General features: G+C 42.6%; 1 protein-coding gene across 1 annotated transcript in view; it reads left to right on the top strand.

Annotated features, from left to right (window-relative positions):
• Positions 1-4,063: 4,063 nt before the first annotated feature.
• Positions 4,064-27,125, top strand: part of LOC310648263 (cell division cycle protein 27 homolog) — a gene marked incomplete at both ends in the record, with an annotated part of 44,562 nt that continues 21,500 nt past the window's right edge. The window contains 4 exons of the mRNA XM_083376014.1: positions 4,064-4,250; positions 5,225-5,397; positions 7,837-7,989; positions 8,640-8,848. Coding sequence (XP_083232140.1) covers positions 4,064-4,250; positions 5,225-5,397; positions 7,837-7,989; positions 8,640-8,848 — 722 coding nt within the window. The remainder of the gene's footprint in view (positions 4,251-5,224; positions 5,398-7,836; positions 7,990-8,639; positions 8,849-27,125) is intronic.

Genomic DNA, 27,125 nt, shown 5'->3' with positions numbered 1-27,125 from the left:
GGATATGGCAATAAGTGTAGTGATTCAGGGTCAGCCTGTGGGTTCGGCAGTTGGGTCGGACGACTCAGAGGAGGAGGAGGGGGTGTTGAAGAGCTTGCTGAGGGGGTTGGAGAGCTTGCTGATGAGAGCCCTCAGCCAGGCCCCTCCCACCTGGTCACGACGCAGACCCAGCTGTGTGAGCCTGACAGCGTGGATGAAGATGACCCACAGCTGGCCCTGTTCAAGGACGCCCGACGCAGGAGGCAGTCAATCAGGAGTAAACAGAGGAAGGCAATGGGGCACCTCAGAAGGAGGCAGAGAGAAGCCATGCCCTGAACTGTATAAAAGGGGAATGCGTGGGAGGGCTGGTTTGCTGAAGGCAACTGCCTGAATAGCTCCTGTTTCATGGTTCGTGTCTTGTTTTGCTCTGTTTTATGTTAATAAATTTGGCAGGCTTAGTTCCAGCCTCTTGCCATTTGTAAAGGGGTTGTCCCTGCCTTTTCTGCAGGGCCAGTAGCAGGCTGGTACAGAACAATATCCAAGTACCACCAGTCGCCTAGCAAGGTGTCAAAAACTTGATGACCAAAAAAAAAGGAAAAAAGTGATAAAGTACAGGTAGTCCTTGACTTATAACAGTTTGCTTAGTGACTATTTGAAGTTACAATGGCACTGAAAAAAGCGACTTATGCCCATTTTTCATACTTATGACTGTTGCAGCATCCCCAGGATCTTGTGATTTACATTCAGATGCTTGGCAACTGATTCATATTTATGATGGTCACAGTGTCCCAGGGTCACATATGATCCCCTTGTGCGACCTTCTGACAAGCGAAGTCCATGGGGAAAGCCAGATTCACTTAACAACCGTGTTACTAATTTAACAACTGCAGTGATTCACTTAACAAATGTAGCAAGAATAGTCATAAAATGGAACAAAACTCATTTAACAAATTTCTCACTTAGCAACATAAATTTTGGGCTCAATTGTGGCTGTAGGTTGAGGACTATCTGTACACCCACATACTATACTTTTAATGGGAAACTTGTGCCTGTTTCTCTGACATTAATCTTTGCACTGTTCTATCCCCTTCTCTCCTGGTTGACTCAAAGAAGCTGATAGGTGATTGCAGGGGCTTTGGAGGGGGTGTGTGTGCAGCGTCTGCACTTGAAGTGGGGGCACGGGGGGTGTTGGGGTGCTAGTTGACTATCCCCCAAAGATTCCCTAACTTTAAAAAAACTCTTGGGTTACCCAGCACGAGGGGCTCAGGAGAAAGAGATGCTGGCAATGCTAACTCCCAAAAATGAGGGGCTCAGAGGCAGCTACAAGCAGGGGAGGTGGGGGGGGGGAAGGCAAAGAAAGGAAAACAAACCTGATTGACAGGGAGCTGCCCCCTTCCCCTCCCCAAGCCACTGCTGAGCAAGACACCTGCCTGCCTGCCCGGCCGCGGTTTTCCTCCTGTCTGAGGTTTTTGTTGTTGTTAGCATGTCTGTTGAGGATTGGCTGTGTGTGTGTGTGTGTTTGGTTTTTATTCCCCCCCTGCTCTGCTGGGTGGATGCAGCAGGTTTTGGTCACTTCTGTTGTGCTGGGAGGTTACCCACAAAGCATGTTTGTTTCGGGAGGAGAGATCCCCACTCCGGTTGCTAAGCTTGCTTAAATCCTCTTCCTCCACCTCCTCCTCACCGGAGGCCCCCTTTGTCTGCAACGGTGCAGCAAGAAGACCCAGGCTGGGGATGATTGGGATCTGCCTTCTGCAGAGTTGGGGCAGGGCTCCATCTGATCGGTGCTTCTTCTGGGCTCAGCAGACGCGCCAGTATCAGTGCTGAGCTCCAGCTGATCAGCGCTTCTTCTGGGCTCAGCGGAAGCACCAGGATCAGCGCCGGGCTCCAGCTGATTGGCGCTTCTTCTAGGCTCAGCAGACGCGCCAGGATCAGTGCCAAGCTTCAGCTTATCAGCGCTTCTTCTGGGCTCAGCGGAAGCACCAGGATCAGCACCGGGCTCCAGCTGATTGGCGCTTCTTCGGGGCTCAGCAGGAGCCCGGCGCTGATCCTGGTGCTTCTGCTGAGCCCTGACAGCCTTGAAGAAGTGCCAATCAACTGGAAAGCGGCACTGATCCTGGTGCTTCTGCTGAGCCGTGAAGAAGCGCCAATCAGTTGGAGCCCGGCGCTGATCCTGGTGCTTCCGCTGAGCCCTGACAGCCCTGCAGCTCCAGCCGTCTCTCGCTCAGGCTTGTGCGGTGCTGCCACCAGTTCAGCTCATTCCCCTCCCCCACTACCACTTATCTAGGATGGTCGCATACCACCTGCCAGGTGCCAATGTACCACAGGTGGAACGCGTACCACTGGTTGAAAAGCCCTCCTCTATGCCATGGGTGTCAAACTCACTGCATCATGTGACATGTCCGACTTTTTTTTTTTTGCATTGCCGGAGCTGGGGTGGGCGTGGCATCTGTATGATGCAACTGGCCCACAGGCCGGCAGTTTGACACCCATACTCTAGGCCAGTAATTCTCAATCTCAGCAATCCTCAATCTTCCCTGACTGAGGAATTATGGGAGTTGAAATCCACACATCTTAAAGTTGCTGAGATTGAGAAGTATGCTTAGGCTGTGAAAACCTATGTCACAAAATTAATACAGGTAGTCCTGAACTTATGACCACAAATGAGCCCAAAATTTCTGTTGCTAAGATAGTAGTTAAGTGAATTTTGCCCCATTTTACTACCTTTCTTGCCACAGTTGTAAAGTGAATCACTGCAGTTTAGTAACATGGTTGTTAAGTGAATCTGGCTTCCCCATTGACTGCAAGTCAAAAGGTTGCAAAAGGTGATCACATGACCCTGGGACGCAACTGTCATAAATATGAGTCAGTTGCCAATCATCTGAATTTTGATCATGTGACCATGGGGATACTGCAATGGTTGTGTGAAAAACTGTCATAAGTCACTTTTTCAGTGCTGTTGTAACTTTGAACCGCCACTAAATGAGCTTTTGTAAGATGCAGACTACCTGTAGTCCTTGTTTTTGCTGTAAAACAAATCACTATTTTTACCCCATTACAAGCATTTTGTATGATAGTGTTATAGATTATGCTTCACTTCACATGTAGAGAAGTGCTCTAAAAAATTACATTTGCACATTTTAGACATATTTTAATTAACAATATTTAAGAGCTACAGTCCTTTCAAAGCATCTTTCATATTGAAATCACCAGTAAAAATAATGTCAAAAACTATTAAATCCACAATGAAGTGTAGCAAAGCTATAGTTGCAAACATTCTGAAGATACTTTTTCCAGTACCATTATGCCCCTCTGCTTTTGAGCCATCGACCTCCCTCACTTCAGTGTAACCACTGCATACTAAATGATAATTGCTGGTGTACAGTAGAACAGCTCTAGTTCAGCTTTCTTGAGTGGAATTGAGTGTCAGGAGTATAGTATTAAAAACTGGATTGGAAGATATCATGGGCATTTTTGTTCTTTAGGCTTAGTTAATACTGCTATAGAAAGTGGGTAATGTGTGTTCTGGTGTCCCATTCCATTATATATGTTGTATAAAATCACATACTGTATTACTTCAAAGCCATTTCTAAAATGTAACAGATTTTCTAAAGCCTTTGAATTCCTATTATATATGAGTTTTTGTCTACTATCTGATACAGGCGCATCACAGTCAGGGAGTAAGTAGTGGGGAGGCAGGTCATTGGTGAACTAAAAAGCATTTTTCTGGTAGGGAAATGGACCATTTTATTCCCTCCAGTTTTGTGGTTCTAATTTCATAAAAAATCATGAAGCTTTGGGAAAAAAATAATCAGATGAAAGCCAAAGTGAGTGGAGTTAATGCAATTATATATACTGCACATTTCAGTACCATACCACATGAAATTAAATGAAAGGACATGTGAAATTGGGCTGAGGGTTGCTGTTTCCCCATCCAAATCTTAACAGAGTTCCTCTAAATTTCTATCCTTGAATGATTGCTTTGCAAATTTCTGTCCTTGAATGGTATACTTTGTTGTTTGGCAGCCAGGTAAAATTCTTTTAAATGTTTGTTCTTCTTTCACAGGAGAATAGTAAAAAGTTAAAAATGAAGTTTCCACCAAAAATTGCAAACCGAAAGACAAAATGTAAAACCAGTAAGGGAGGGATCACACAGCCAAACATAAATGACAGTTTGGAAATCACCAAACTTGATTCATCCATCATTTCAGAAGGAAAGATTACCTCGGTAACACCACAAATCCAGGCATTCACATTACAGAAAACAGCAGCAGGTGTGTAGAATGTTTCTGAGAATTCCTTCAGAGCATTGAGCTTGTGCCAACACAAAAGGCAGTGGTAGTGCATAATTCAAAAGAAAGAAAGAGAAAATCCCTCTTGGAATCAAGTTAAAATAGTGCCAGTGCCTCTAAATTTTTTGTTCTAATTAAGTTGCCATGATGTTCAAAATCTTAAGATTGTCTTACTGAATGAGAATTCAACAACAGTGGGCAATAATCACAAATTTTTACAGGTATGTGGTATAATCCAGAGAATGACCTATAAAGCCCTAAATGGCATGGGTCCGGGTTATTTACGGGAGCACCTTTTGCCGGCGTCAACTTCCCATCGCCCTGTGCGCTCCCACAGAGAGGGCCTCCTCATGGTGCCGTCGGTCAGGGAATGTCGACTGGCGGCCCCCAGGGGGAAAGCATTCTCTGTGGGCGCGCCTGACCTCTGGAATCAGCTTCCAGTTGAGCTCCGGATGGCTCCTGACCTTCGCTCGTTTCGCCGTGACCTGAAGACTTGGCTATTTGAACTTGCCGGCCTGGACTGAGGGACTGGGATTTTAGATTTTTAAATTTTAAAAAATTTTAAATTTTAGAATGTGTTTATTTTTAGGGCTATTTAATTTAATTCTATTTTAATTTTTATACATTATGTGTTATTTATAGTGTTTTAATTGCCCTGTACACCACCCCGAGTCCCTTCGGAGAGGGGCGGTATATAAATCCAAATAAATAAATATTTGTGTGTAATATGAAGTGATATCTCAAATTTTGGATTTGAATCAGATCTCTTTAGTCTTACTCAGCACCGTATTCACTGGAAGAAAACAGTTGTGCTGTGTTCACTGAAACTGTTGGAATTTCATCTAGGTTTCTTGAGAGTATGTGCCACATCTATCACCAGTAGCATACAGGCAGTTTTAGGCAAGTATTTCTTGAGCTCCTTGTTCTCCTGTGCATTTATTATATTTTTTTCTTAGAAGGTTTGATGACCCTTCTTCGTGATATGGGGAAAGGATATTTAGCCTTGTGTTCTTACAATTGTAAAGAAGCCATTCATATACTGAGTCATTTGCCTTCTCATCACTACAACACAGGCTGGGTGCTATGCCATATTGGAAGAGCTTACTTTGAACTTGCAGAATATATGCAGGTAAATAGGTCATGGAATCATTATTTTTGAATGCTACATTCTGTATTTGTACTGTACTGAATTGTACAAAAATTGACCCCAAAACATTAACTAAAAACTACTACAAATTTCCTTTGCTCTGTCACCTTTTAACAATTCTAATGAGAAGTTCTAGGCTTGAAAGAACTCTGAATATACAGGTGAAACTCAAAAAATTAGAATATTGTACAAAAGTTCATTTATTTCAGTAATGCAACTTAAAAGGGGAAACTAATATATGAGATAGACTCATTACATGCAAAGCAAGATAGTTCAAGCCGTGATTTGTCATAATTGTGATGATTATGGCGTACAGCTCATGAAAACCCCAAATCCACAATCTCAGAAAATTAGAATATTACATGCACTCAATAAAACAAGGAGTGTACATAGAACAATATCGGACCTCTGAAAAGTATAAGCATGCATATGTACTCTGTACTTGGTTTGGGTCCCTTTTGCAGCAATTACTGCCTCAACGCGGCGTGGCATGGAAGCTATCAGCCTGTGGCACTGCTGAGGTGTTATGGAAGACCAGGATGCTTCAATAGTGGCCTTCAGCTCTTCTGCATTGTTCGGTCTCATGTCTCTCATCTTTCTCTTGGCAATGCCCCGTAGATTCTCTATGGGGTTCAGGTCAGGCAAGTTTGCTGGCCAATCAAGCACAGTAATCCCACGGTCATTGAACCAGGTTTTGGTGCTTTTGGCAGTGTGGGCAGGTGCCAAGTCCTGCTGGAAAATGAAGTCAGCATCCCCATAAAGCTCGTCTGCGGAAGGAAGCATGAAGTGCTCCAAAATCTCCTGGTAGACGGCTGTGTTGACCCTGGACTTAATGAAGCACAGTGGACCAACACCAGCAGATGACATGGCTCCCCAAATCAACACAGACTGTGGAAACTTCACACTGGACTTCAAGCATCTTGCAGTGTGTGCCTCTCCATTCTTCCTCCAGACTCTGGGTCCTTGGTTTCCAAATGAGATGCAAAAGTTGCTCTCATCAGAAAAGAGGACTTTGGACCACTGAGCAACAGACCAGGTATGTTTTTCTTTAGCCCAGGTAAGACGCTTCTGACGTTTGTTGTTCAAGAGCGGCTTGACAAGAGGAATACGACATTTGAAGCCCATGTCCAGGATCCGTCTGTGTGTGGTGGCTCTTGATGCACTGACTCCAGCCTCAGTCCACTCCTTGTGAAAGTCCCCAACACTTTTGAATGGCCTTTTCCTGACAATCCTCTCCAGGCTGCAGTCATCCCTGCTGCTTGTGCACCTTTTTCTTCCACACTTTTCCCTTCCACATAACTTTCTGTTAATGTGCTTTGATACAGCACTTTGGGAACATCCAACTTCTTTTGCAATTACCTTTTGAGGCTTTCCCTCCTTATGGAGGGTGTCAATGATGGTTTTCTGCACAACTGTCAGGTCAGCAGTCTTCCCCATGATTTTGATTCCTACTGAACCAGACTGAGAGACCATTTAAAGGCTCAGGGAACCCTTTGCAGGTATTATGGCTTAATTAGCTGATTAGAGTGGGACACTTTGAGCCTAGAATATTGCACCTTTTCACAATATTCTAATTTTCTGAGATTGTGGATTTGGGGTTTTCATGAGCTGTACGCCATAATCATCACAATTATGACAAATCATGGCTTGAACTATCTTGCTTTGCATGTAATGAGTCTATCTCATATATTAGTTTCCCCTTTTAAGTTGCATTACTGAAATAAATGAACTTTTGCATGATATTCTAATTTTTCGAGTTTCACCTGTAGTGACCCCATCATTAACAGTACATATGCTGCAGTTCTAATGCAACGTCAATGTTCTTCAGAACAGGACTGGACAGCTGGCTGTCTAATTGTTACTAACTGGCCAACATTTCCAATAACCCATAAGTTCCCAAAGCATTTACCAAAATATCACCTCTGACATTGCAAAAAAAGGCTATTTGTAAGTGCTGTTGCTTAGTATTTCATTCCCTGCCATGCTCTGCTTTCAGGGTACCTTATGAATTCCTTTTAGATACTCTTTCAACAGGTTACCGAATACAGAAACAATTTCTGGCTATGTTGTTCTGTATAAATAGGGGGAAAATGGATACTGTCTCACATTTTTTGAATAAAATTTGCTGTAACTACTGGAGTTAATTAGCCATGTGAACATATATGTGAATAAGAATGATTGTTACTCTGCATTCATGTAACAAATGGAATCCACAGAATTCTGTAAAACCCCATTAATGTAGGGGAAAAAAGAAAATTTGGGGGCTGAATGAATCTCACTTCCCTTAAAATGAAACACTGAGTTTATTAAGCAAATTATACCCTTGCATCAAAACCAAGTTTCATATAAAGCTATATAATTAAATTTACCCATGTTATGTCAAAAACTAATCATGTTGTTCAAATTTCATTACTGTCATAGGCTGAGAGGATATTCTCTGAAGTAAGAAGGATTGAAAACTATAGAGTAGAAGGCATGGAAATCTACTCAACCACACTGTGGCATCTGCAGAAAGATGTAGCTCTTTCAGTCCTTTCAAAAGACTTAACTGATATGGATAAAAATTCACCAGAGATATCATTTCTAGCTATTTTGAGGCAGGGATTTTTTTACTACAGTTTAGCCTCTGATTCTTTCCTTCAATTTCAAGTGAACAAATTTGAAGTTGAAATTACTTTACAGATAGTCCTCAACTTACAACAGGTCATTTAGTGTCTGTTCAAAAATACAACAGCACTGAAAAAAGTGACTTATGGCTGTTTTTCACACGACCATTGCAGCATCCCCACGGTCATGTGATCAAAATTTGGACACTTGGCAATTGACTCATATTTATCACAGTTGCAGTATCCCGGGGTCAGGTGATCACCATTTGTGACCTTCTGACAAGCCAGGTCAATGGGGAAGCCAGATTCATTTAACAACTGTGTTACTAATTTAACAACTGCAGTGATCCACTTAACAACTATGGCAAGCAGGGTTGTATAATGGGGCAAAACTCACTTAACAAATATCTCACTTAGCAACAAAAAATTTGGGCTCAATTGTGGTCATAAGTCGAGGACTACCTGTATTTTACTCTGAAAGCTTTTTCTTATGTGAGTGGGCACTTAAACAGTAACATCCACATTTTTTATATTTTCTTCTCCCTCTTACTATACTACCTAAAAGTAGAGAGGGGACCATAGTTTTGTGGTATGTCTTCTACTTTTTCTTTCTTCCAGGCATGGTGTGCTACAGGAAATTGCTTCAGTTTACAAAGGGAACATGATATTGCTATCAAGTTCTTCCAGAGAGCTATTCAAGTTGATCCAAATCATGTTTATGCTTATACTCTCCTGGGGCATGAATTTGTGCTGACAGAGGAACTTGAAAGAGCATTATCCTGTTTTAGGAATGTAGTCAGAATGAATCCAAGGCACTACAATGCTTGGTAAGAAATATTTTTGATTAGTAAAAATGGTGAAGGCTGGGAATAGATTTATCCGTCAAAGTACCGTATTTGAAAATCTCATTTCCATCCTTAGTATACAGTAACTTAGTTCTGGAGTACAAAAGGGATTTATTTAGAATCCTTTTTCTCTCTAGTTTTTTTGTGTATAATTTCAGTCCAGTTCTCATAGATGTGCAGGGCCATACTTGTCTATTATTATGTGTGGGTAATGTACAGTTAGAGTCACAGTCTAAGACAGCTGGAAACTTAATTATAATTCAAATCCTAAACAAAGACCTAAGAATTAAGATAGTTCCTAAGGATATATGCAGTTTCAAACAAAGTTGGGAGAGGTTTGGTAAAATTAGGGTGCTCAGGTCCAATAAGTTCTAAATTTCCAAATATCAAGGAGTCCTATATAGGTATCATTCCAAAGGCTCCAATCACAATTAGTATAACAGATTTCTTTTTCCAAAAACATTCAAATTCAATCTGCATGTTCCAGTATTTTGTAATTTTTTTTAATTGCTTTTCCTCAATCCTAGCATCACCCAGTATAGCAACATCAATGAACCAGACTGTTTTCTTTTCAGTGACTGTTATATCAGAGTCATGTTGTGAACAAGGTGCCTGTGTGTTTGAATTTTAAAGTCCCATAAGATCTTAACCCACTCATTTTCCAAAAGTTTCTCAATTTGATGTTCTCAGTAGTTTTTGCTACATTTAAATCCAAGCCTCTGCCAAAAATTCCAATGAATATTTTTGGCAACTTAGTTATGATGCTGCTTATAGTCTGTGAAATTTTACTGCAGCCACTGATCAAATGGTCAGTTGTTTCATCCTTTTTCTAAAAAGTGACATTTGCTGTTGTGTGCTACATGCTGAATTGTTGCTTTCATGAAATTAGTTGGCAAAGTTCTTGAGCCACTAAAATAAAACCTTCAGTTATTTAACACTCCTGTTCTTAACCAGCTCAGCTTTCCCTTCTATATCCTTCAAGTATTGACCACACATGTGTTTGTTCTTCCTATTTACAAATCAGTTTTCAATAGTTTCAATAGTCAGCTTTCAACTTTGTTCAAGAGCTGTGCTTGATTGATTTCAGTCAACAAGGGTTGTTGACTTTTCTTGATATAGTCATTCAAGCCATGTTTTTCTTCCTCCACAGTTTCTTTCACCTGTGGGAGTCCTCTGCCCCCCTTCGACTCTTAGGCAATACAGCTGATCAGTATTGCTTTTTGGGCACAAAGCATGGTGCTTTGTCAAAACAAGTTTTCTTGTTTTCCATCAGAACCATGACATCCAGGTTATCAAGTTTCATCTGGGTCCAGTCAATTATTCCTGCTGTATATCAAATAACAGGGACTGCCCAGGTATAAATTGCTTTGATATTTCCACCATTTAGCTTTGGAATTTAGATATGAAAATTTTCAAAACTTTTTTTGATATACAGTATTGTACTTCACACACAGTCTAGGTTTGATTTTCTTATTCTTCCAATTTCCTTGCCTCAAATTCTTTAAATTGCTCAAATCCATGTGAATTTTATCTTCAGTTCCAAGAAAATGTTCCATTTAGGTTTTCCCTTCTTAATGGCCCATGTTATGACCCAGGTGGTCAAGGCAAGGCAGGCCTCTAAAGAGTTATTTCTCTTAACAAATATTCCAGCCAACAGCCCTCCAACAACTAGTAAGACTCCACCCTCATGCTACCCTGAAGGCAGCCACCCTGACTCCCAAACAACAGCCCCAATAATACCAAGAAAGCCCCCAGAGTAGGAGCACATTCACAGGGCAAGGTCCAGGGTTCCAAGTCCAATCCACCAGGCAAGGTCCAGGCACAATACAAGGGCAGTCCTCAGGACAAGAAACAGGACCCAGAAAAGAAGCAGTTCCAAAACCACAGTGAAGCAAAGGCCAAACATAGGCCACAAGAGAAGGGCAAGTTCCAAAACAAAATGCACAGAGCAATCTTCCAGGCAAAGGCAAAGGCACAAGAGGCAAGAGTAAAAGCCAGGGGAGTGTATGCCAAAGCATACAATTGTTCCTGGCAAAGACTAACTCCCCACAGCTTCTCCTTAAGTTACTACCCTCCAGGTAGGAGGGTGGGGTGGGGTGGGGTGAGGAGGGGTGGGGTGACCTCCTCCCGAGTAGCCTTGTAGCCCTTCTGTGGGCTTGCCTACATCCACTCTCCTTGGCCTTGGATCAGTGGAGCAGGCAGCTGTTCCTCATCAGAGGAGATTGGCTGCCTATCAGCACCACTGCTGGTTAGTAGCCGATCCTCCCCTGTGTCTGTGCAGGCAGGCAGCTCTCTGTCTGGTCGACCACCTCCCCCAATGCCTGAGGGGCCTGGGACAGCATCATCCTCAGCCCCTGGTATGCCTTCCCTGTCAGACAGTCCCAGCTCCAACTCTTCCTCCTCCTCCGAACCAGCCTCTGAGGGGGCCATGACAGCCAAATTCTTCAGTAGCTACATAGGCTACAGCATACATCAGCTAGGTTTTTTGGATCAGTGTTTCAGTTGGAATAATGTTGACAGCTTCATTAATATTCTTCAATATTTTAGCTAATGTCTTCTTGTTAATTTGATTCAATTTTGGCAAACATATTCTTTTGACTTCTTTCATTCAGTCTTTTCCCAGCTAGTTCTTCATTAACCAATAGTGCTTGCAGTTCTTTAGCAACTACAGTTATTTCTCCTTATTGTTCTTCATTAGCATCAACAATCTCTACTATTTGTTGCTCAATTTGCAAATTGGTATCATTATTGAAAGTTCTGAATAAACCTGAATATTGAGTTGTTTTTATAGCTTCCAATTCAGCATTGGTAAAGAACTTGTGTTTCAAAATTACACACAAAATTACACAACATTCCTGTGAGATGGCCTCACGAGACCGATGGTTCGTTGAGGTGCTTCCAAGAAAAAGGCAGCACGCAGGGATGCAATCAGATGAAGCTTTATTTAAAGATAGAGTAAAGGGAAAGAGTTCCCTGGCATGGAGGCATCCATGCCTGGATTGAGCTCGTGGATAATTCCCAGAGGGAGCTTGAAGAAGAAAGCAACAAGAGAAGGGGCAGCCCCTGAGCAGAGGTTTTTATGGGGGTCCCCAGCCCCTCCCTTACCAATTAGAGTGAGGGGGCTGGAGGGCCATTAACTCTCTCCAATGGGGCTGCAGGGGCCGGAGACCCCTGACCCACCAGTGGGAGCAAAGATGCCTCTTTGCTCCCATCTGATGACCTTTTGGGGAACTGCCATGGCTGGCACAAAAACATCTAACAATTCCACAATTGAGTAGTCTTCTTCCTTTGACCAAGTTCTTTGGTTTTTTATTGCCTTCCAATAGTGTGTAAGATCCATGCCCTGGTTGCTGATCCCTGTAACACATTTCACGATGAATGCACAGGAGCCATAGCATCCAATGCAACTCTTGTTAATCCAGGCAATAGTCAATCCTGCATGAATTGCGTATTCTCACAATATTGAATGGATTTTTTGGAACAGATTTAGTCTAACTCTTTAGCTAAGACATGTCTGATGTGGTTGGACCTGTTCAGTGTAGCCCTTAGCATCACTCCACCATGGCAAGATACTGTTCTGTTGGAGGGGTTATTATTATGGTTGGTTGCACAGTCAGCCAGATGTTCAGACTGGATTTGGTGTTTTTATCCACCTATTGAATCCTTACCAAGGAACTGGGATAGGCAGGTGTTGATGTTTGAGGGTGTTAGAGGTATCATTGCAGGATGTATGCAAGCTGTTCCAAGTAAAGCTACCTTTTGCAATTGACTAATGGTGAATTTCTCAATGCCAATGGTGTTCAAGTGGTGCTCCAGTTGTTTTGGGATCGCACCCAAGGCACCTATTACTATTGGTACTACCTTTGCTTTCTTTTGCCACAGTATTTTGTTATTTGCACCAGTTCTTTCTCTTCTACACTGCTGTCTCCAGGTACTGCTATGTCCACTATCCAGACTTTTTTGTCTTTCTTATCAACAATTGTTAACTCTGAGATGTTATGTGGCAGGTGCCTGTCTGTTTGAATTCTAAAGTCCCAGAGCACTTTAGCTTCTTCATTTTCTATGACTTTCTCTATTTTATGGTCCCACCAGTTCTTGCTTGCAGTCAAAGGGTAATTCTTGCAGATCTTCCAATGCACCATTGTTGCTACTTTGTTGTGCTGTTGTTTGTAGTCAGTCTGTGTAATTTTCTTGCAGCAGCTAACCAGGTGGTCCACTGTTTCTTCACCTTCTTTGAAGAGGCAGCACTTGCTGTCTATTGCTGTCTTCTCAATTCTGGCTTTGTATGAATGTGTTCTTTTATATATATATAAATATTTTATTAATTTTCTATTTTTACAATCAAGTGTCTAATAGACAATGTGATGACTGAGTCCATTAGTGATTCCATGGTACATGTACACTTCTTCAAACTAAATCCAATATTACATCCTCCAGTACATCCTCTCTTCTTCTGGTAATAGACATTTTTCCACACTAAGCAAATACAATTCTAATTGTTGTTCTTATTACCTATCAACATTTGTTACATTTTTCTAATAGTGTCAATAATATCAGTTTAGAATATCTTTTCTAACAAAGCATATCTTAATTGCATTTGCACTCAATATCCATTTATTCAGTCTATATCCTGTTTTCGCTTTTTTCAATTTTAATTTCCCATCCACGTTCAAAATATCCCAATCATTTATAATTTCAGAACAAGTTATTTTTGGGTAACCAAAAGCTTCCCTTATTCAAAGTTCTTGTTGTTGTTGTTAGCTGCGAAGTCATGTCCGACCCATCGCGACCCTATGGACAACGTTCCTCCAGGCTTTCCTGTCCTCTACCATCTTCTGGAGTCCATTTAAGCTCACGCCTACTGCTTCAGTGACTCCATCCAGCCACCTCATACTCTATCGTCCCCTTCTTCTATTGCCCTCAATCTTTCCCAGCATTAGGCTCTTCTCCAGTGAGTCCTTCCTTCTCATTAGGTGGCCAAAGTATTTGAGTTTCAACTTCAGGATCTGGCCTTCTAAAGAGCAGTTAGGGTTGATCTCCTCTAGGACTGACCAGTTTCATCGCCTTGCAGTCCAAGGGACTCGCAGGAGCCATAGTTCTCCAGCACCATAGTTCAAAGGCCTCAATTCTTTGGCACTCAGCCTTTTTTATGGTCCAGCTTTCACTGCCATACATTGCAACTGGGAAGACCATGAGATTCAAGGTGCTGGTGATGACCTATAAAGCCCTAAATGGTGTGGGTCCGGGATATCTGAGGGAACACCTGCTGCCAGCATCAAGTTCCCTTCGTCCTGTGCGCTCCCACAGGGAGAGCCTTCTCAGGGTGCCGCCGGCAAAAGACTGCCGGCCGGTAACACCCAGGGGGAGGGCCTTCTCTGTGGGTGCACCTGCCCTTTGGAACCAGTTACCCGTAGAGCTCAGGACTGCCCCTGATCTTCGTTCGTTCCGCCGGGACCTGAAGACCTGGCTCTTTGAGCTTTCTGTCCAGGACTGAGAATTTTAATTTTAACCTATTATAATTGGGTTTTAATTGGAGCTATAGGCGTTTTATATTTTACTCAAGGATAATTTAATTATTTTAATTGTTATTAACTTTTTGTATTTGTAGTGTTATTTTAATTACCTTGTGAACCGCCCTGAGTCCCATGGGAGAAGGGCAGTATATAAGTTCAATAAATAATAATAATAATAATAATAATAGCCTTGACTATACACACTTTTGTTGACAGGGTGATGTCTCTGCTTTTTAGTGTGCTGTCTAGATTTGCCATGGCTTTCCTCCCCAGGAGCAAACGTCTTTTAATTTCTTGGCTACAGTCCCCATCTGTAGTGATCTTGGAGCCCAGGAAAATAAAATCTGTCACTACCTCCATTTCTTCCCCATCTATATGTCAGGAATTGAGAGGGCCAGATGCCATGATCTTGGTTTTCTTAATGTTAAGTTTCAACCCAAGTTTTGCACGCTCCTTCTTCACCCGCAACAAGAGGCTCTTTAGTTCTTCTTCACTTTCTGCCATTAGAGTGGTATCATCTGCATATCTTAGGTTGTTGATATTTCTTCCGGCAATCTTAATTCCAACTTTTGATTCATCGAGCCCTGCCTTTCTCATGATGTGCTCTGCATATAAGTTAAATAGGCAGGGCGACAGTATACAGCCTTGCCTGACTCCTTTCCCAATTTTGAACCAATCAGTGGTTCCTTGTCCAGTTCTCACTGTTGCTTCCTGGCCCACATATAGGTTTCTCAAGAGACAAATAAGATGGTCTGGTACGCCCATCTCTTTAAGAAATTGCCACAGTTTGTTATGATCCACACAATCAAAGGCTTTAGCATAGTCAATGAAGCAGAAGTAGATGATTTTCTGGAACTCTCTAGCTTTCTCCATGATCCAGCGTATGTTGGCAATTTGATCTCTAGTTTTTCTGCCTCTTCGAAATCCTGCCTGTACTTCTGGTAGTTCTTGATCCACATACTGCTGGACTCTAGCTTGTCGGATTTTAAGCATAACTTTACTAGCATGAGAAATGAGTGCAATTGTGCGGTAGTTTGAACTGGAATTGGAATGTAAACTGATCTTTTCCAATCCTGTGGCCACTGTTGAGTTTTCCAAATTTGCTGGCAAATTGAGTGTAGCACTTTTACTGCATCGTCTTTTAAGATTTTGAATAGCTCAGCTGGAATACTGTCACCTCCACTAGCTTTGTTGTTGCTCAGCTTTTCTAAGGCCCACTTCACTTCACATTCTAGGATGTCTGGCTCGAGGTCAGTGACCACCTCATTGTGATTATCAGGGACGTTAAGCTCATTCTTGTATAGTTCTTCTGTGTAATTTTGCCATCTCTTCTTAATCTCTTCTGCCTCTGTTAGGTCCCTGCCATTTTGGTCCTTTATCATGCCCATTTTTGCATTAAACGTTCCCTTCATCTCTCCAATTTTCTTGAAAAGATCTCTGGTCCTCCCTATTCTATTGTTTTCTTCTATTTCTTTGCACTGTTCATTTAAGAAGGCATTCTTATCTTTTCTAGCTATTCTCTGGAATTCTGCATTCAATTGGGTGTATCTTTCTTTTTCTCCCTTGCTTTTCACTTCCCTCCTTTCCTCAGCTATTTGCAAAGCTTCCTCAGACAGCCATTTTGCTTTCTTGCATTTCTTTTTCTTTGGGATGGTTTTGGTTGCTACCTGTTGTACAATGTTGCGAACCTCTGTCCATAGTTCTTCAGGCACTCTGTCTATCAGATCTAATTCCTTAAATCTATTTGACACCTCTACTGTATATTCAACAGGGATATGATTTAATTCATACCTGAGTGGACTAGTGCTTTTCCCTACTTTCTTCAGTTTAAGCCTAAACTTTGCAAGGAGAAGCTCATGGTCTGAGCCACAGTCAGCTCCTGGTCTTGTTTTTACTGACTGTATAGAGCTTCTCCATCTTTGGCTGCAGAGCACATAGTCGATCTGATTTCTGTGTTGACCGTCTGGTGATGTCCATGTGTAGAGCTGTCTCTTGGGTTGTTGGAAAAGAGTGTTTGCTATGACCATCGTATTCTCTTGACAAAATTCTATCAGCCTTTGCCCTGCTTCATTTTGTACTCCAAGGCCAAACTTGCCTGTTATTCCGGTTATCTTTTGGCTTCCTACTTTAGCATTCCAATCCCCCATGATGATAAGGACATCATTTTTTGGTGTTAGTTCTATAAGGTGCTGTAGAGCTTCATAGAACCGGTCAATTTCATCCTCTTCAGCACTGGTGGTTGGGGCATAGACTTGGACTACTGTGATATTGAATGGTTTGCCTTGGATTCGAACTGAGATCATTCTGTCATTTTGAGGATTGTATCCCAGTATTGCTTTTCCTACTCTTTTATTGACTATGAAGGCTACTCCATTTCTTTTGAGGGATTCTTGCCCGCAATAGTATCCCTGATGGTCATCTGAATTAAATTCACCCATTCCTGTCCATTTTAGTTCGCTGATACCTAAGATGTCGATGTTCAGTCTTGTCATCTCTTGTTTGACCATGTCCAGCTTTCCTTGATTCATGGATCTTACATTCCAGGTTCCTATGGAGAAAAAATCTTTACAGCATCGGACTTTCCTTTCACCACCAGTTCTTAGAATATTCTTATTTCTCTTTTCATACCAAGATAAGATATTCTGTTTACAAATTCTATCTAGTTATAATAATACTTCTGTTTCTAGCAATCTATTCTTAACCATATTCAAACATCTAATTGGTAATATAACATACCCTCTAATAGGTCAAAGCTTCTGTTTCCTTCAGTCTTACTCTAGCTTTCTTCCTTTGCCAACTAACTTTCCAAGTCAATGCATTTGGATCATCAAATAATTCTTCCTCTATTTTTGTGTATATTATTTGAAACAAGAGAAACAATTTAGTTAAAGTATTTTTGGAAGAACTAGCCCATTGATATTCATTAAACAGCCTCCCTCCTTCTCCAATTCCCCACAGTTCTGTTAACGGCTTTATCTTCCATTCCATGAGCTCTCCTTCCTTATCCTCCAGTATGTTCTGAAATCTTGGTTTGTAAAATGTCTTTTCCATTTCCAATATTATCATTGGGTCTTCTAAGTCTTCATTTATCTGAGTCTGGCTGTTAGTTTCTTCCTTTAGATCCACATTGTTTGTATCAGCATTCTCTAGTTTTCCTTCTATTTTCTGGGTTGCTGGTTCCTTCTCTGTAGTTATTTTCTGAGTTTGTAGATTTAAATTAGAAAATTGTTCTTTTATCTCCTTTGTGTTATTTTTAATCTCATCACGAGCTAAATCAATTGTTTCTTGTATTAATTTCAACATGGAGAGAATTTCTTTCTGTGGTTTATCAGTATTTTCTTGGTAATATGGCAAACTGAGGCTTCTGGAGACAGATGTTAAGGATGTTTTTTTACTATTTAGAGCTAAGTATGGAACATCCATTTTATTTTTTGTAAGTAGCCTTTATAAATTTATCCAACCAACTAGCCGTTCTTAAACCTCCCCTAAGCAGATATAAGTAAAATTCAAATTTTTCTGTCCAATGAGAAAAATATCCTTTCTGTCCAGGGAAAAAAAGAACCATTAAAGGTTGTTTAACAATCAAGATTTATAATCCAAAGTGTTCCATCATATCAGGCAATAGTGTATGTTTCTTCTACAGGAAAATAGTTCCACAATACAGTTCTGAATGTCAGTATCTGTGTTCATAGTTCAGACAGGCCAATTTTAGAATATTATCATCTCTGCCACACAGATAAGCAGCCTCCAAGTCTGTTCATTTTTCTCAGCTGCAGTTCTCAAAAGTAAAAGCTTCAAGGCCAGCCAAAGTCTTATCTAGCTCTGGGCTTCGAGTCAGGTTTCTTTTGGGCATAATAAGTTGTAGTGCCATAATTCACCACTAGATGTCATCAACACCATTTTTCAATTTTTAAATCCAAAATTTATATTGTAAACTTTTCAAGTCTTTCTTTTTTAAAAAAAAGGTCTTAAAAACACTTTTAGTCCCCAAATTTCCAAGTTTTATATATACACTCCTTTGGGGGGGAGTGCTTTGGGCAGATTTTCAGGAAGAAGTCTTAAAGTCATAAAAAGAGGCTTAGGTCTCACCCAGTTTCATCCACGTTGCTGTAAGATTGCTTGATAGTGCTTGTTGTCTTCCATTGACAGCAGCTTCTGACTGGCTACGCATGTAGCCAGTCTTTCCCCCACTGGTTTGGAGGGCTTCCTCGGATCAAACAGGAGGGCTGCCCCCCCATACACCCCAACAATAAACGAGGGTCCCCTCCTTGCTTTTCCGCCTCTACAGGGTGACCTTCGACCCTTTCCAGGGTCCCCCAGTGGGGCGAAATCAAACGTGAAGGATGGAGCCCCGTCTTCCTGCATCTGCTTTGCGACGATGTCAAAACCCGAAGCCTGTATGCATTTGTTCTTAAGGCTTGGTCTTGTGTAGCCAGAGTTAACCCCTCGGTCTCTTTCTTCAACTTTCCTGCTCTTAACCATTGACAGGTCTTGTTATTATCTGCTTTCCCTGCTATTTTTTTTTATTTACTGGCCATGTACTGGCCATGTAATTCTTTCCCATGTCTTTTCTGTTCATTTGGTCCTTGTAGGCCATTTTGGTTTCTCCAGTATTCAGTAAACCTTCCTGGTATACTAGCTTCATTGCATCTTCTTCACTGTCCTTCAGATGCCCTTTTTTCTTCTTCAACCATCTGATATACTTGCAACATTACATGCCTATCTATTTTCCTACTTGGTATGTATTTACTGTCAACATCGCTCAGAGGATGAAGGGCACGATTCATCATCATTATTTTTCTGGTCTTCCTATCCAGGACTTTTAGTACTATTTGGGTCCAGTCCACTATTAAAGCTTTGCATCTAATGACTGAAATTGCCCAGGTGTTAATTGCCTTGATGGTATTTCTTCCACTGAGTTTGGACTTTAAGATCTTCTTCACTCTCTTAATATATTCACTTCTAACCTTTTCTTGACTTTGGTGTGCCTGATGTTGTCAGCTTGGAGGATGCCCAGGTATTTGTAGTGATCATCTTCATCCAGACTCTTGATGCTATTTCCATAGGGCATCTTGATTCCTTCAGTTGTTAAATCTGGGGTGTTATGTGGCAGGTGCCTGTCTGTTTGTATTTTAAAGTCCCAGAGCAATTTAGCTTCTTCATTTTTATTACTTTTTTATTTTACAGTCCCACCAGTTCTTGCTTGCAGGCAAATAATCTAAAGCTACAAATTTGTGTATGGCAAAAGTATGTGAACCTTTGCTTTCAGTAACTGGTGTGCCTCCCTTGGGCAACAATAACTGCAACTAAACATTTCCAATAACTGATCAGTCCAGGAATCGACTTGGAAGAATTTTAGCCTATTCCTCTGTAAAAAAAACAGCTTCAACTCAAGAATGTTGGTGAGCATCCTTGCATGAAACATTTCTATAGGATTAAAGTTGGTAGTTTGACTTGGTCATTGCAAAACATTAACTTTTTTCTTCTCTAACCATTATTTGGTCATACGTCTTGTGTGTTTTGGATCATTGTCTTTCTGGAAGACCTACTTGAGCTTCAGTTCACGGACAGATAACCTGACATTTTCCTGTAGAATTTGCTAGTACAATTCAGAATTCTGAGTTCCATCAGTGATGGCAAGTCACCCTGGTCCAGAAGCAACAAAGCAGGCCTAAACCATGATACTGTCACCTCTATGTTTCACAAATAGAATAAAGTTCTTATACTGGAATGCATGGTTTGCCTTTTGCCAAGCTTAATACTTTTCATTCAAGCCAAAGAGTATTACTTTGGTCTCATCCATCCACAGAACATTCTTCCAGTAGCCTTCAAGCTTATCTACATGGTCTTTTGAAAACTGTAGATGGGCAGCAATATTCTTTTTGAAGAGTACTGTAGTGGCTTTCTTCTTGCAAGCCTGCCCTGCACACCATTGTTGTTCAGTGTTCTCCTGATGGTGGTCTCACAAACACTGACATTCATTTATGCTAGAAAGGACTTAAGTTCCTTAGACATTACCCTGAGGTTCTCTGAGACCTCCTACCTTGCTCTAGGTATGCTCTTCATTGGTGTTGAATTGCCTCCATTTGTATATGATCTGCCTGACAGTGGACTATTGGAGTCCAAACTCTTTGGAAATAGTTTTGTAACCTTTTCCACCTTGGTGAGCATCAACAACTGTTTTTGGGAGGTCCTCAGAAATCTCATTTCTTTGAGCCATGACACACTTCCACATACCTATGTGGTGAAGATCAGACTTTGATAGTGAATCCACACAATTCTGTTCTTCAAATAAGGCAGGACCTCCTACACTCGCACTTGATTATCATTACATTGAGGGTGACACCTGACTCTAATTTCCCCTTCAAATGAACTGATAATTCTAGAGGTTCACATATAGTGTGCTGTCACATCAGAACTATGTAATGCATATCGTGCTGCCACCATGTGGTTGTTTGGGGGAATTACAACATTATGCTAATGTGGTCAGCCAATCCCTCCCTTTTTGTGACGTACTTCCTCCTCCTTCTTAACTCCGTACTTTCACCCCTCCCATTCTGGGACGTACTTCCTGCTCCTTCCTCCGTGCTTCACTCTCCCACCATAACATGCGGACAGGCAGGATCATTACTGTCTTTTGACCTTGGAGTATCGTCCATTCATCATCTACCACATCTTGTTTTGCTGTAATCTCTGCATGCAAATAAAGGTACTTCTGGATGATAAAAGGTACTTTCATGAGTTCTGCTATCTGGCAAGGGCTGTTAACAGTGATAGAATCCGCTTACACAGGCCAAGCAAGGGGATAAATCATTAAACAACAGTCAGAGTCATAATATATAGGTAGTCCTTGACTTACAGCAGTTTAGTGACCAAAGTTACAATGGCACTGAAAAAAGTGACTCATGACCACTTTTCACACTTATGACTGTTGCGGCATCCCCATGGTCACATGATCAAACTTGAGATGCTTGGCAACTGATTCATATTTATGACTGTTGCAGAGTCCCAGGGTCATATGATCACCTTTTGCAACCTTCTGATAAGCAAAGTCAATTGAGAAGCCAGATTCACTTAACAACTGTGTTACTATCTTAACAACTGCAGTGATTCACTTATCAACTACGGTAAGAAAGGTCATAAAATGGGGCAAGATTCATTTAACAAATGTTTCACTTAACAACAGAAATTTTGGGCTCAATTGTGATCCTAAGTTGAGGACTACCTGTACTTTTGCCACATACAGTTTTGAATAATTTTCCTCAAAAAAAATGAACAAGTATAATGTCTTTGACTCATTTGTTTAACTGGGTTCTCTTTATCTAATCTTAGTATTTGTGTTGTGTACTGGGTTCGTTGCTTGACTGAAGAGACGAGGCGAGTGAGTTCAGGCAGGAACATTCTTTATTTGCTTGCAGGAACTGAACTGAGAAACAGGGCTGCAAATGCAGCTATTTATACCCTGGCCTCTAGGTGGCGGCCAATAGGTTTAAAGCAACCTATTGCCGCCCTAGAGGCAGCCAATGGCAGCTCTGGAGACGGGTTGTCTGAGGAGCTGGGAGCCGTTAGCCAGCTCCTTGCATAAGCAACCTTCCAGCATTCAAAACCATGTGGTGCACTCAGCAAAACAAGGCCCAATACATTACACCCCTCCCCCATAGAATGTACACACATTATAATAAAAAAGTAGAAAAAATAAAATACAGCAATTACAGAATTTGTAATAGTACAAGATAGCAGTATACAAAAGTACAGTATTGTTCACGTGTATTCACTAATACAGAGGCTTTCCTGAGCAGGCAGAAATTACAGTAATCACACAACATTACAGCACAATTATTTAAGGACAAAATCCTGTAAATAAGCTGGAGGTTTGCGAACCCACCTGGGGGTCCCAGGCAACTCCCGGTCTACCAGCTTGCCCACCAGGCTGGGTAGACCAGGACTCTTGAGTCCATGAGAGTCAGGCTGACTCGAGTCCCTCTGGCTGGCTATTCCAGGTCGGCCCAAGCCAAAGTCCATTGTTGGAGCAGAGTTAGCACAGCGGCTGTATTGGTCAGGTTGACTTTCCCCGTCAGGGGACCCATGTTGCACTCCCGGCCTTTACCCATCTACGACCACATCCCCGTTGCCCTGACTGCTAGGGTCCTCAGAGCATGTGAATTGTCCTGCTTGGCTCTATGAGTGGACCTGTGATGAGGTCCTCACTTTGTGGCCGTTTTGGGAACCGCTTCCGCAGCTGATCAATATGGCAGTGAACAACTCGCCCGCCATCTAGAGTCACTTCGTATGAGAGAGGGCCCGAGATTTTAGTGATTTTGCCTGGCACCCACAAGTTCCCATGCCCATAGTTCTGGGCCCACACCCCATCACCCACTTGCAACCCCCTCAGAGGCTTTAGGCAAGAGGCGTCTGCTGTTACCTGGTCTGGGTGCAGCCTGTCCAGTTCAGTGATGAGACTCCTTCCGCAGCAAAGCTCTGCTGGGCTCTTGCCTGTTGCTGTGCAAGGTGTAGTATGCTGGCAAAGCAAAAAATCAGCCAGCCTGTGGTGCCAATCCCCAGTCACTATGCGCTTCAGTGACTCCTTTGTAGTGCGCACCATCCGTTTGGCCTGCCCATTACTTGAAGGGTGAAATGGAGCTGATGTCGCATGCCTAATGAGGTTAGTCCTCAAGAAGGCCTGGAACTCTGCTGCTGTGAACTGGGGCCCGTTATCGGACACTACGACATCCGGCAGCCCGTGTGTTACAAAACGTTTCCTGAGCACCTGGATGGTCCTAGCAGTAGTCATACTTGCGATTGGAATAACTTCCAGCCATTTAGAGTGGCTGTCGACCAGTATAAAAAATAGCTGTCCCTGAAAGGGCCCAGTGAAGTTGATGTGAATCCTCAACCAAGGAGTGTGTGTTTCCTCCCTTCTGTGGACAGGAGTGTGTGGCATTTCAGGCCTGGACTGTTGACACGTGTAACACCCGTGTACTTGAGCCTTGATAGCCTTATCTAACCCTGGCCACCATAGGTAGCTTTGTGCCAATGCCTTCATCTGGACAATGCCCGGATGTCCCTCATGTAGTGATTGAAGTACCCTGTCTCTTAATGAAGTGGGGACAATGACCCTGCTCCCCCATAGAATACAACCCTTGTGTCTACGTGTGAAGTAGTTCTGGAACTTGGGTCCAGGACTGTTTTCCAACCACCCTGTGTGAATCCAGGATAGCACCCTACTTAAAACCTTGTCTGCAGCAGTTTCTGCAGCCACATCCCCTGCATGGAGGGGAAATTCAGGCAAATCCTGAATGGACAAAATGCGAGCTGCTGGAGCTGGATCAGGCTCGATCTGTGGCAAAGGCAACCGGCTGAGGCCATCTGCATGGCCCATGTCTTTGCCGGGTTTGTGAACCAGCCTGAAGCTGTAGGCTGATAAGAAGATGGACCATCTTAACATTCTAGGGGACAAGTTGTGGGGTGTCTGTCAGTCAGTAGTGAATAACCCCGATAGTGGCTTATGGTCTGTGAAGACTGTGAATTCCCTACCATACAAGTAATCATGGAATTTGTTCACCCCGGCTACAATGGCCAAGGACTCTTTGTCAATTTGCACATAATTGCGCTCAGCAGAGGACAATGTCCTAGAGTAATAAGCAATTGGGACTTGAGTCCCATCACTCTCCAAATGACTTAAAACAGCCCCAACCCCATAAGGGGATGCGTCACATGCAAGGCACACTGGCAATGACTCTTCAAAGTGAGTGAGCACTGAACTGGAGGACAGTAGTGACTTTACTGCCTTAAAACTGTTTTCATGGACCTTTGTCCATTTCCATGGGGTGTTTTTATCCAAGAGCCGGTGTAACAGCTCTGCCACTGCGGCCTTGTTAGGAAGGAATGCATGGTAAAAATTTAGGAGGCCCAGGAATACCTGAAGCTCTCCCTTTGTCTTGGGGCTAGGTGCCAGCTGAATGGCCTTCAGCTTGGACTCGGCAGGGTGGATGCCATCGGCATTGATACGGAAACCCAAGAAGTCAGTTGAGGGAACCCCTATACTACACTTGTTTTTCTTAAGTTTAAGGCCTGCTTCGTGGAACCATTGAAGGATGGCTTTGAGCCTCCTTGCAAGCACCTCAGTGGACTCACCAGCGATGAGCACATCGTTGAAGTAGGGGCAGACCCCTGGAATGTCCTTGAGTGTACGCTCCATGACGCTTTGAAAAATGCCAGGGGCTACACTAACCCTGAATTGGAGGCGTTTTATTTTAAAAGCCCCCCTGTGTGTTACAATAGTCTGTGCCACGGCTGTGGCTTCGTCCACAGGTAGCTGTTGATAGGCCTGTGCCAAATCTAACTTTGCGAACACTGTACCACCTTGCAGTGATGCCAGGATGTGGCTCACGACTGGCACCGGGTACGCGTGCTGTTTAAGTGCACGATTAATCGTGCACTTGTAATCAGCGCAAATCTTGACCTCTCCATTGGCTTTTAGTGTTGTGACAATTGGGGTTTCCCATTCACCCCCATCCATGGGCTGTAGTACCCCTGTTCATCTAGCTTGTCCAACTCAGCATCTATCTAGTGCTTAACAGCAAATGGCACTCTGCGGGGCTTAATCCTGATAGGCATTACAGCAGGATCAAGCTTAAAGGCGATCGGAGGACCCTTGTATGTTCCAAGGCTTGTGTCAAAAACATCTGCGAACTCCTCGCATACTGACATTAAGTTCGCGATTTGTGTCCAGTTGATTCCGGTGACCTGGATGCCTAATGCATCAAACCAATCAAGTCCTATCAGACTCGTTCATTGACCTTCTACTACAATAATGTCCAGAGGCCCTGAAAACCCCTTGAATTTGACAGCCAGTGTGGCCTCGCCCTTGACGGCGACTCTAGCATTTTGAAAATCGGTCAGGATAATGTTGGATGCCCTAAGCTTGGCCCACCTCTTGCTGCGGTTGCAGACGAACCGGAATGTATCAAGTTAAATGATGGACACAGCTGACCCAGTGTCCAGTTCCAACTTGCAAGGGGCCCCTTGCAGCTCAACCTGAAGTCGAAATTTTGGCTTAATGGGGCGGCGAGCTCCCGTGTGGCAAATGCTCCGGCGGCTGGAGCAAAAACCTACACTAAATTGTCCCAGGGCCCCGGTACCTTTCCTAATCAGAATGTCCGATTGGCGGTTCAATTGGTGGTCCCTCTGGCGACCTCTGCAGACTGAAGCAATGTGGCCGGTGTTCCTGCAGGCCTGACACGTGGCTGTCCAGAACCTGCAGTCCATGCATTAGTGGCGGCCACCACAACCCAGGCATCAAAGGAAGGGACCTGCCTTGTAAGTTGTCCCATGTTGATTGTCGTTGCGACTTTGCTGGTCGTCATGCCGTTGAAGCTTGTCCACTTCTTGGCTGCTGTCGGTGTCTTCGGCATGTTCAGCGTCCTCGTGGTGAACAGCCTCCTTGTGCTGTGCACCTCTGGCGGGCCGCATGGCTTTCACAGCCCCGCCGGTGGCTTCGTCCGCCATGATCTCCTTGACGTTGACAAAGATAAGATAAGATGAGATAAGGTGATAGGATAGGATAGGATAGGATAGGATAGGATAGGATAGGATAGGATAGGATAGGATAGGATAGGATAGGATGAGATACCCTTTATCCTCATTTTTTACTATGAGTACACTGGCCCACATTAACAATGAAATTCTGTTGCCTGCTCTCAAAAGAAAGTATATATCTACCCATACACATACATATACACATGCTGTACACATACATTAATTTCATTCTAAAATAAAAATACAGAAAAATAGAGAAAAAACAAAAGTTAGAAAAATAAGAAGAGGGTTTTTTTGGTGCAGTAAAACACAAAAAAATACAACTTCAACCTTTCACTTTACATTTCACAACATTTCAAGCCATTTTTATAACAACAAAATCATTCAAATCATCAGAACCTAAAATCAGTTTCATTTTTTTCAGTTTTGAGCAAAACGTCCAGAGGCAGTTTCCAAATAGAAACAAAACAAGATAAATTCTTTAGAACTCTTACATTTATTTATTTAGTTATATTTATATACCGCCCTATTCCCTGAGGACTCAGGGCGGTTTACAGGGAATTAAAAATCCAAAATACAAAAATTAAGAACCAAATTAAAAAATATTAAATTAACCCTGTAGTCAGTTAAAAAGAACCCCAAATTAAAAATTCCTCCTCAGTCTGGGCCCGAGAGCTCAAAGAGCCAGGTCTTCAGGCCCCGGCGGAATGATCGGAGGTCGGGGGCAGTCCTCAGCTCCACCGGCAGCTGGTTCCAGAGGGCAGGCGCTCCCACCGAGAAGGCCCTATCCCTGGGTGTCACCCGCCGGCAATCTCTCACCGGCGGAACCCTGAGCAGACCCTCCCTGTGGGAGCGCACTGGGCGAAGGGCGTTTGATGCCGGCAGCAGGTGTTTTCTTTAATTGTTTTCTTTAATTAAAACAGTCAGTTACGCCATCTCAGCTAACTCCACATTTACCATCCACTCTTCCATTGTGGGATTAATGTGTGTTTCCATCTTCGTGCATATAAGATTCTGGCTGCTGTCAACATAAAAATTCCCTTTCTGATTATAAGGCAAAGCAGTCCCTCCCGATTTTATTTTTTCTAATTAAAGAAACCAGGAAATTTAGGTGCTGCGTGTGCTGAACTATAATATTGCTTGTTACAGTATTATTCTGTAAAAAGGAAAAAGGAAATTGAAATGAGAACAAAATGTCCTGAAGGCTA

The sequence above is a fragment of the Vipera ursinii genome, assembly GCF_947247035.1.
Source record: "Vipera ursinii genome assembly, chromosome: W".
In the NCBI taxonomy this organism is placed as follows: Eukaryota; Metazoa; Chordata; class Lepidosauria; order Squamata; family Viperidae; genus Vipera; species Vipera ursinii.
This window is presented reverse-complemented; position numbering and strand designations above follow the sequence as displayed.